The sequence below is a fragment of the Triplophysa rosa genome, linkage group LG5, assembly GCF_024868665.1.
Source record: "Triplophysa rosa linkage group LG5, Trosa_1v2, whole genome shotgun sequence".
NCBI classification, from domain to species: Eukaryota; Metazoa; Chordata; class Actinopteri; order Cypriniformes; family Nemacheilidae; genus Triplophysa; species Triplophysa rosa.
In genome coordinates, this window is record NC_079894.1 from 11,007,835 (window position 1) to 11,018,242 (window position 10,408).

General features: G+C 39.8%; 2 protein-coding genes across 11 annotated transcripts; one reads left to right on the top strand and one right to left on the bottom strand.

The window, feature by feature from the left end:
- Positions 1-70: 70 nt before the first annotated feature.
- On the bottom strand, positions 71-3,889 carry znf414 (zinc finger protein 414). 10 transcript variants are annotated; one of them, XR_008962981.1, is made up of 8 exons: positions 3,478-3,889; positions 3,329-3,383; positions 3,127-3,237; positions 2,844-2,949; positions 2,144-2,667; positions 1,802-1,872; positions 1,007-1,159; positions 71-455 (listed from the first exon to the last, which is right to left on the bottom strand). XR_008962981.1 is itself a non-coding variant. In XM_057334110.1 (8 exons), exons 3-8 carry the CDS (start codon positions 3,333-3,335, stop codon positions 379-381), a joined length of 978 nt encoding a protein of 325 aa, XP_057190093.1. In that variant the 5' UTR covers positions 3,336-3,383; positions 3,478-3,530; positions 3,766-3,889; the 3' UTR covers positions 71-378. The 10 variants fall into 10 exon arrangements, 8 of the variants coding, with proteins under 8 accessions (XP_057190093.1, XP_057190092.1, XP_057190094.1 ...); XM_057334110.1 differs by lacking the exon at positions 1,802-1,872 and having other exon boundaries at positions 3,478-3,530; positions 3,766-3,889; XM_057334109.1 differs by lacking the exon at positions 1,802-1,872 and having other exon boundaries at positions 3,766-3,889.
- A 1,103-nt stretch (positions 3,890-4,992) lies between these two features.
- mknk2a (MAPK interacting serine/threonine kinase 2a) lies at positions 4,993-10,067 on the top strand. The gene is given in 9 exon segments (XM_057333537.1): positions 4,993-5,050; positions 5,188-5,279; positions 6,534-6,680; positions 9,008-9,117; positions 9,119-9,155; positions 9,630-9,667; positions 9,793-9,907; positions 9,910-9,985; positions 9,988-10,067. Coding segments are annotated over 9 exon segments (753 nt in total).
- The last annotated feature ends 341 nt before the right edge of the window (positions 10,068-10,408 follow it).

Below are 10,408 nucleotides of genomic sequence, written 5' to 3' on the forward strand. Positions count from 1 at the left end.
ATTCTTTACTCGATGCAGCCATTGAAAACTATACTACAATTAAATAAACTTCAGACTCGGTTGTTTCTGGCTGATTTATTTTTAGTTTGCAAACACTACAAACACATTGAATTTATAACAATACAAATTATTCCATTTTCATTACCAGCCAACAACTAAATATATACTGAGAATATTAGATACTATTCAAAACTATTCAATGAAACACATGCAAGTTTAAACAAGCAAGATTAAGCTCAAGTTTAAATTGTGATAAATGGACAGATCCAGACCACAGAGATGCTTAGATTTCTCATTCTCAGTGAAATGAAAACAGTTTATCTCCGTTTTGAAAGCTGAAACATACTTCAATCAGTAAATGTATCATCTTATTTCATGTTAGAGCTGCGTATATGTTGAATTCTCAGAGTGTAGTGAAGTCTTAGTCAGTAAGGAAGAAGGAGCCGCCTCCGTATCTGTAAAAATGCACAAAAGATTCAGTCATTTGCAAACAGAAGTCTGAACCTCAACATGTCCAGAACCATGAAAGAGAGAACACAACACAAGAGAAAACAATCAAACTGCCCTGACGTTTCCAATATATGTTCATAACATTATATTATTATATCTCTTTATTCTGCTACTTAAATGTATATTTTGATTTTGTAAATCTTGTCTAAACTATACTCCATTTCTGTTTTTATATATTTACATATATTATATTATATTATTATATAAACCACTTTAAGTGCACTACATACATCACACTTTTTTATTTTATTACTATTATTATCTTTCTTTTCGTTTGTTTACATATTGCACTATTTGTATGCAGCCCAGCTGCAAATGCTTTGGCAATAGGAATGTACACTTTGTCATGCCAATTAAGCACACCTACATTGAAATTGAATTGAAATTGAGAGAGAATAACACAACAACATTGGTCCAAGACTGACTAGAACCTTCTTATTCCGTCCGCCCTATAAACAAACAAAGTCATTCAGTGGTGTATGCATAAGAGCAATACCAGGGTCATTGTGAACTTTGCCCCCTGGATTCTTGTGCTGGCACTCAATGTGAGCGGTCATCTCCCCCCGGTCTGGGGTACAGTGTCCGCATTGTAGGCAACTGTATCTTCCTCTGGTGTGTTCCCACAGGATGCGACAGTTGAAGGACTGACCTGGCATATTTTAAAAAATAACTTAAAGATCAGTTTACATTCACAGAGACTAAATCACGGTGAATTGACATATGAACAGACACAACAACACACAACAGACACATTTTAAAAGAAAAAAAAGCAGACAAATGCATGATTGATGCGAGCGGAAACAGAACATCCCGATAATCATTGGCATCTGCTCATACACCCAAGAACAACATATTATTTACGCAGTGAGAAGCATTCAACATAATCCAGTTCAGGCAAATAAACACTGACACAAGAGTGTTGGGAAAGCAGGTATGTCTCCACACACAATGAGTTAGGATTCAACACCATCTTTTGCCAGAAATGACCACCAGATTTTTGCAAATGCTGATGGGAAGGGAATCAATAAAGGAATAACAGCCCTAAAAGCACACTCCCTGATATCTCTTTACATTTGTTAGTGCACCCCTGCATGTATGCATTTAGAGTGGATGGGAGTGGATCGATTTTGCACATCTGCAGGGTTCAACTAAATGGCACACCCAGGGAAACAATGACCCCGGTTAAAGGAGGGAAGGGGAGAAGGATTAGCACCCAAAGCACTTGAAGGAATTTAAAGGAAGATCTGATTTTTCCCTCAAGGAATGTGTGTGTGGATTCTCTGTGCCTCACCTGGATCTCATCTCTACTTAAACTCTGACTGCTTGGAGAGTTCCATCTGTGCAAAAGAGGCCCGGGAGGGTCTGGCAGAACGGTGCAACACGACAAAACACAGTTCACTCAAAGCGGCCAAGGCCAAGGCATTGTTCCCCCCAAAGTCACTTAAATAATAATTCACTTTCAAAAGGACTCACACCTGTTGATAAGCAGGTGAGATCAGTTGAGCAAACTTTAAAAAACATATTTGAACAGGGTGTAAAATGTAGGATGATGTAAAGAACATTGTGATTTAACAAACTTGTTTGGAATCAGCTTTCCTCACTTACAGAGGAAAGCATTATAATATCCATTCACCTTGGTTCTTCCTCCAGACCGCATTTGATCCTGGAGGTGATGGCAGTAATGGTGAAGAGGGCAGACTGGGAGGACCAGACCTGGGTGACCGCTGCTGCTGCAAGCCCGGATCTGGTAGGTAGGCTGGATTAACAGGAGACAAAGTGGGTGGAAAAAGATTGCAGAGAGTCTCTGGAAGATTTGGGGTTGAGGCAGAACTGAGAGTGGAGAGGAACAGAGTCGCAGGGCCAGCAGAGTTTAGGTTTGTGAATGCATTGTTTTCTGGAGATTGCTGGGTCACTGGCATGTGTGTTTGATGTGTGGGCAAAGTGGGCGTAGACTCCATATCCTCTGGCTCCTTTGAGTCGTCTGGATCGGTCTTAACCACAATGTCATCAGAGGTGAGAGGAACACCAGCAGCATCAGCATCAGGCGCCATTCCCGTCTCTATCTTTGCAGCCTTGTTCTTAGCGACTTTAGCACAGGTTTGAAGGTGTTTTAGAAGGGTGCGGTACGAACGTAGTTTGGCCCGACAGCTCTCACACCTAAAATACAAAAGCAACGGGTTTATATTATTAAACACAAAATAAGGCCAGGACAAATATTAGTACAGAAGTGCTGGTACACATAAAAGGCCTAAGCAGCTTGCACAAAACTTTCCATCAAACTAAAAATAATTTGGTTCACCACTGAAGACTAAAGCAAAACTACACACACTTACAAAAAAAAGTTATTTGGTTTGTAATGATGTCTCATATGTTCCATAAGCTGCTGCATGTTGTTAAACGAACCATCACATCCTATTTGAGAGCACAGGAAAACTTTCCCTAGAAAATAAAGGGGATGCATTAGACACCAAACTGACATTATTATTTACGGCTACTCAATTTGATAAGGAACGTTCTTGAAGTAACCAACACAAAGTAAAGAGTAAAAAGATCTCAAACGGTCCATCAAAATCAGAATAGATGTTTATATATTGAGATGGTTTAAAATGAAAATACCAGGGAGAGATTGGGCAGTGTTCTTATTGTGGTCCTGAAGATGGCTACTCAGTGCCTCTGGACTGTTGTAGGTCCTCTTGCAACCATAAAATGAACAGGACATCTGACAGCCTGAAGTCGAAAATGACTGTTATATCAATATTCTACTTGAAGCAACTACAAGCATCGATGAAACAAATACAGATGTTATTTACTAACATACCCTCCATGGTGCTTGCCCAGAGGTGAGATAAATCTTACAATTTTCCAGCGCAGACCTAAACATTAAGATAAGAATTGCACTAGTTCAGATGGGATAAGGGATACTCCACCCAAGAATTGATATTCATTTATTCAAAATCATTTACCCACCCTCAAGTCTTTGTGTTCAACAGAACAACGAAATATATACCGTTTTGGAACAACTGGGGGGGTTAATTCATGACAGAATTTTCATTTTTGGGTGGAGTATCCCTTAATTTGCACAAATGTTCACGTTCACTTTAGGAACAGTAGGTAAAGAACTGCGTAAAGATCTAGTACTAGTAATAGTGCGCAAACACATACAGACGTTCTAGTGTACAACAAAAACATCGCCTTACCAACTTTCTAATTAACGTTACATGTATAAGAGGTGTTATTACTTTCTGTATCACCTACTATGCATAAATTCCTTCGCCGTTTCTTGCAAGTTTTTCAAACACATTCATTCACCACAATAAATAGCTTTGTACTGTTTCCACCCTGTCTACGAGCAAAGTAGGTTTTCTTTAGCGCTCTCGCTCCCGAGTCGCAACCTGCATGTTTAGCTGCATATCGCCACCCACTGTACCGGGTGTGTAACAGCGCACGTCTCTTTGTCCCTCCGCGAAGATCAGACAGTACTGTTCAAAAGCAAGTCCAGTGAAACTACTGTGTCGTTCTGTTCCAAAAACCTGCTGAGATGTCTGCGTAAACAGCATTTTATGGTGCGTTAAGCACACTCCTGACATGGTGGCTGGTCCAAAAGTCTTAGCTAAAAAGTGCTAGAGGCAAGTTCACACTACAGGACTGAATCACTTGGTACTTACGCTATTGCCTACAAAAATATTTCTTGTCATCTTGTCATAGCAGTGTGCATACTACACAACAAAACAACAGCAAAAACGAAACATTTTCTCATATAAGTTCACGCAATAACTTTACAGATTTTTCTCTGTCCCAGTGTGAGCTTGCCTTAAAGGAACAGTTCACCCAAAATGAAAATCCTGTCATCATTTACTCCCTTAAATTGTTTCAAATCTGTATAAGTTTCTTTGTTCTGATGAACACAGAGAAAGATATTTGAAAGAATGCTTTTAACCAAACAGTTCGTGGACACCACTGACTATCATGTAGGAAAAATTGCTTTATAAATTATAGATATTTTGAATAATGTAGGAAAGCAAACAGTTCTGGGGCACTTTTGATTACCATTGTAATTTTTCCTGCTATGGTGGCCAAGAACTTTCTTTTTAGTATCATTCTGTGTGTTCATCAGAACAAAGAAATTTATACAGATTTGGAACAACTCGAGGGTATGTAAATGACAGAATTTTTATGGGTCCCTTTAAAGTAACTCTATTTGCCCAGATTCTATGGCAGCATTACAGAGAATGCATTGCATCCAAAATAAGTCAAAGTCTGCTCTTCGCTTTGAGTGAGGTGCACTATTTTTGTGATGTGTTTTTATGTCGCCTACTTTGAGAATTAGTCATTTATGACATGCTAGTAGCTTATAAGATTCCATAAGGTTATGTAGATGCTGCAAAATTAAAGTGTTGGAACAGAGCCAGAACATCATGTAAATTCAAATATTTTAAAATGTGTAATGTTAACATTTTCTCTTGCTACAGAAATATTTTAGAAATGGTGGAGTACTTTGAAGAAGACGAGTTTTACTTGGTTTTTGAGAAACTGAGAGGCAGTACGTCGACAAACTGTGGTCTTTTTTTTTCTTCAAAAGAACGTAAGCATAATTTAGATGAAAAATATATACAAATAAAATGTTTTATAAAATATGCATCATTATATCAATCTTCACACATTAATTTGTTTCCTCAGGTTCTATCTTGACACACTTCAGTGAACAGGAGGCCAGCATAGTGGTGCAGAACATCGCCAGTGCTCTAGACTTTCTACACAACAAAGGTTGTGTAGAACCTTGTGTGTTGCAACAATACAATTCACCACCGTTAGTCTTTAAATGACCAGATGATGTGGATTGTAGTTACAGGGATGGCACATTGAAACCTTAAGCCAGAGAACATCCTCTGTGAACACAGTGACAGGGTCAGTCTCTTTCTCTCTACATGAGGAGACATGAGACAACAGAGGCGAGTATATGCACTGCATTTCTGACCAGATTTTTGACGAATCTGTTGGGTACAGTAAAACATTTTCTTGTGGTGTTGAAAACCTGTCTACGACTTGTGGCAAGTCTCCCAATGCTCAATCAGTGTCGCCATGGAAATGGAGGAATCAGCCTGGCACACCCCTAGACGTGTATGTGTATGTGTATGTGTATGTGTATGTGTACGTGTATGTGTATGTGTATGTGTATGTGTACGTGTATGTGGGCACACCTGCCGATCGTCAGCACCTGATCCCCATTACGCTCACCCGATATAAGTGGGAAAGAAGGAAAGGGTGAGCTTGGTCTCCGTATGCATATGGATAATGTGTTGACGCGTCTCTGTTACCCACAGAAACCAGCGGATGAAGGTCGTTCTTTGTTACTGTATGAGTCATCCATTAGTGACTCATACAGTAGTTGTGTAGCAGTGTTTTACTGTGTCACACCACCATTAAATATAGACCGGTCTGCCTGTGGCCACTGGCCAGCTAAACTGCTAACCTCAGGCGTCACCTTCTGTTTTTCTGCATCACATCTGAATTATCAATGCATCATTCTGGGTGGAGGTTTGGTTGCATGTGTTATGTAATGTGTTCAGGCAGGGCTTGTTTATTCCTAGCTGGTTCAGAGCGACTTATATCCTTTTTTCCGAGCAGCAACCTTTTGGCCTAGTTTCCATAAGACGTGATGGTGTGTGGACCTGCTGGAACAGTTGTCCGCCGATGCGGTCAGTTCTGCTTCGCTTAAGGCTATCCCAGCTTAATGCAGAACAATGAACTTTATAGTGCCTCTAGGTGAAAACAAAAAAGAAAACCTGGTTGTGCTGCTTCTCTGTGTTGCTTTATAATCCTTATCTTGACGTAGATCATTGTAATGGCTTTTTTCAGATCACCTGACATGCTGATGGCAGTAAACTTGAAGTAAAACCAAAACTTCAGGCTAAATAATTTCTGTTCTCATGGTTGTGCCATTCTAAAACCACACAGGAGATTTGAGTCCAAGTGTACATTACCTTACACATCTGTCATAGATAATGTTTTTTTTGTTTCCACAGTGTGGTTCAGCTGAATACATGGCCCCTGATGTAGTTGAGGTGTTTAATGAAGAAGCTAGCATCTAAGACAAGTGATACCCTCTCTTTGTTGGTCGCTGTGGAACAGACTGTGGTTGGGACTGGGGAGAGCCTTGCCAAACCTGCCAGGTACACTACAGCTAGGGATGAATGATAAATTGATACACTTTTGAACCAAGAACACTGTTCGAAATGGCGCATTCTTGTGTAAAAGCTGAAAAAAGTGATGAACCAATAGAATCTGCACAGGTTTAGTGAATGACAAGCCTGGTATGTGATGTGGAAAAGATGCACAAGAGCGGTACCGCTTTTTCAAGTTTGGCGCTGGAAGAGCAAAGTCCTGCAGACGGTTTTGTGCCTAACAGCTATTCACATGGGTCCAACAAATGCCAAACTCTGAGTTTGTTGTAAACTGACTGATGTCTAACCACTGCCATGACAATGAAGTTAGCGTCTTCTGTCATAGCTATCGAAAATAAGTCTGTCAGACGTAATTAAACTTTGTTGTGAACTAAAGCAGTCGGGTACTTCAATAACAAACAAAAACAGTTTTTATTTTTTATCTGTAGCTCTTTGAAAAAAAAGAACAATAATAATAATAATAAATAATAATTTTAATAATAATAATAAATAATTTTAAGTTGCCATTTTTAACTCCTCTTTAGAGATTTTTTTTTGTACAAAATGTTACCAGTCCAGTGTCTGTTGAATTTCAACAAAATCAAACCCCAGGAGTGACAAAGTCATCAAACAGCAATGTGAAATACTGACAGCATGAGAAGATGAATGAAAACTGAAAAAATATTTTTTTTGAACTTTTTTCCTAAATGTGTACAAATTTTACTGTTGTATTGCTTAAAAGTGAATATTAACTTGTTTTCTTTTGAGGTCTAAAAAACACAGGGCATCTTTTCTGTTATTATGACCTCTTTCTCCATATTTCGTTTTCTGCAAAAAAAATGCAAATAGAAACTTATTATTTGGTGATATATAGCAGGGCTCAACAAATAAGGACGGCCCGATGGCCCGGGGCCAGCATGGGAGACCCTCGGGCCAGTTGACATAACTGTCAACCCGGTCTCATGAATTGCGTACAAGTAACACGCTGTTGCATTATCGTGTAATACGTAGGCTACGCCAAAGTTAGATTTTGCGTGCATATGATACGCCAATGTTTGCGTGCACCTCGCTGGAGAGCAGCCATTTTGAAACGTACATGAAGAGGAAACACTGAAATCATTAAAATAATACTGTTAGGTTTGGGTTAGGGTAGAGGTTAATATGCACGCACGCTAACATTAGGTTTAGGGTTTGGGTTAGGGGACAGGTTAATAAGACAAATTGCCGGTTAATATGCACGCGCGCTAAATTGGCGTATCATATGCATGCAAAAATAGGCGTATCATGCACGCAAAATCTAATTTTGGCGTACGTATTTCACGATGATGCAACGCGCGTGTTATTTATACGCAATTCATGACTGGGCTCTGCCCGTTCAGGCCAGTGCTGTATCGTATATAATTTGCTTGTTATTAAGCCTCGCCCCGGATTCGAATGGGGGGGGGGGGGTCTGGGGTGGTCCCGGACCCCTCAAGCCTTAAGGGACCTCTCATAAGGTCTAAAATAGTGAACTTGGGGGTCCCCTGGTTTTTCATTAAAACTAGACAACTAAAAACACAAAATTATTTTTTTTACAAATTATCATGCTAAAACAAAAAAATTGTCCATTATTTGTACAAATTTCATAAAATTAAAATGTAATTTTTATCTTAAAAATTATTGCGTGCTCAAGCGCGCCACACAGTGTTCAATGAAGACATCTGCAGAGATGTCGCAGCAAGACTTGCTGCGTGCGGATCCGTATGCAGACTAAAATGAAAGTTTGGGTTGTATTAAATAAATTGTACTGACATATCTTAAAATATGTCATTGCCATTGTTTTGTCTCAAGATGCATACCAGTAATATTTTTATCGAAGGCACTTTTATAAAAGCGACTTAAATATCCTAATTTAACTAAGGCATAGTCCTGGTTTAAGCTAAGCCTTGTCTGTAAAACTGGGCCGATGTGATTAGTTGTCTTTAACAATATTTGAAATGTCTGTGATTTAAGCTAATAGTTTTTATGGTGCGTAACCTTATTTATTAGGATTACATAGGTAAAAAACCACAAACAAATAACTAGACAATGTTATTTATTGAATACTTTTTTGTGGTGGGGCCAATGAAAATTTTGGCAGGGCCAGTAAAAATGAATCACTTGCCCGACCGGGCCAGTAGAAAAAATCCTTGGCGTTGAGCCCTGTATTGTTAGTACTTCATAGAAGGAAACAAAAATGATAATTTTTCACCTAAACCTTTTACATGGTAAATTCAGAAAAACTGAAAACGGTCTCTTTATTTTTTCTGCGGCTGCATATATGATATCTGCTGTCTTTCATATCCATGTGTTCACAGAGTATGCTATTTGAAAGTATTCAAGAAGGTAAATATGAGTTTCCAGAGAAAGACTGGGCACATATCTCCTCCAGAGCCAAAGACCTCATATCCAAACTGTTGGTGAGACAGGGCAGCTGAAGTGCTGCAGCACCCATGGGTTAAAGAGGTAAATTCAATTTCTTCCCTATAGCAAGATAGAAAAATGGATTTGAACTGATTTGCAGCTTTACAAAATCTAATGCACCTCTAAGCTAACCCAATGAATTCAAAACTTACCCGGTTTACTTTCTTAGCACACATTACTAGTTTTGTGTTGCGCAAATAATCCATCAACCCATTAAAAATATTTGTCTTTAATCAAAATATGAACATGTATTTCTGCTCTGGAGTGGCAGTGACTCATTTCTTCTTCCCTTAGCCCCTGTGCCTACCGAGGCGCTTTTATGCGGCTGAAAGTTCCAGGAGCTCGGCTGAAAACGCCCGGTGCGTTTTCAGCCCCAAGATGAGTATTTTTCTACTCTGGGCGCCCGGTCGAACGCCGGCGCTGAGCGTGGGGAAAAATGTGCCGTTTCCATTGGAAACAATTGTAAAAAACATGCCGTATGCTGGCAGAAACGTATTGGTGGACACAGTCCCTTAGTGTGCACCCAATGTGTCTGCATCCATACTACATAAGAGGTTAGGGTAGTCCCTATTAAATCTTATTATCCATGGACATTGAACAGCAAATTCCTATTGAAAGCTAAATGGCTCATGCCGTTTCATACAGTTGACAACATTTTGACATTGTGTCCTCTCTCCAGGGACGGTCGGGCTGAGGACCTGATGTTCTTCGCCGGGCAGGCTGTAGCCATGAGCAGGCAACTGGCTGAGAGGGATGAAAGCAAAGAGCAGTTGCAGCTGGAGAGGAGCTGTCCTCCCTCATTCTCTTTTACGGCAGCTCTGGGTCTACGCTGCTGTCTCCTGCCTCCCGGTCCAAGCTTTCCCGTCACAGGAAAACCAGCATAGAGGGCCGGTGTGTGCAGCCGAGCTCCGCCAGCTCCTCGCCCCTCTTGTTATTGTGGGTGATTGTGACTGATCTTTGCCCTGAATCTCCCATGTACAATTCCGTTAGAATCTTCAACCAGGCAACGTGTTGACCTCTGCCCACTCGGTTTTCTGTATTTTGAGCTCTTTTGAAAAGGAACTGTCATTTGTAGCACTTAAATAACATGAACCTCAAAGGTCTTTTGCAAACATAGTGTTGATTTGCGTGGCAGGAAAAGATAAATGTTCAATTCAATTCAATTCAATTTTATTTATATAGCGCTTTTCACAATGTGCATTGTTCCAAAGCAGCTTTACAGGAGCAAATAAGAAAAACACAGAAAGGTAAAACACAGCACAGTGCATGGTGTTTATAGACCAAGCAAGATCATT

Excerpts from the sequence above, each read along its gene's own strand:
- znf414 (XM_057334109.1), bottom strand. Across the intron at positions 2,950-3,126 it reads CACTGCCCAATCTCTCCCTG|GGAAAGTTTTCCTGTGCTCT; the intron begins GTATTTTCATTT and ends TTTATTTTCTAG. Across the intron at positions 2,668-2,843 it reads AAACCAAATAACTTTTTTTT|GTGTGAGAGCTGTCGGGCCA; the intron begins GTAAGTGTGTGT and ends TTTGTATTTTAG.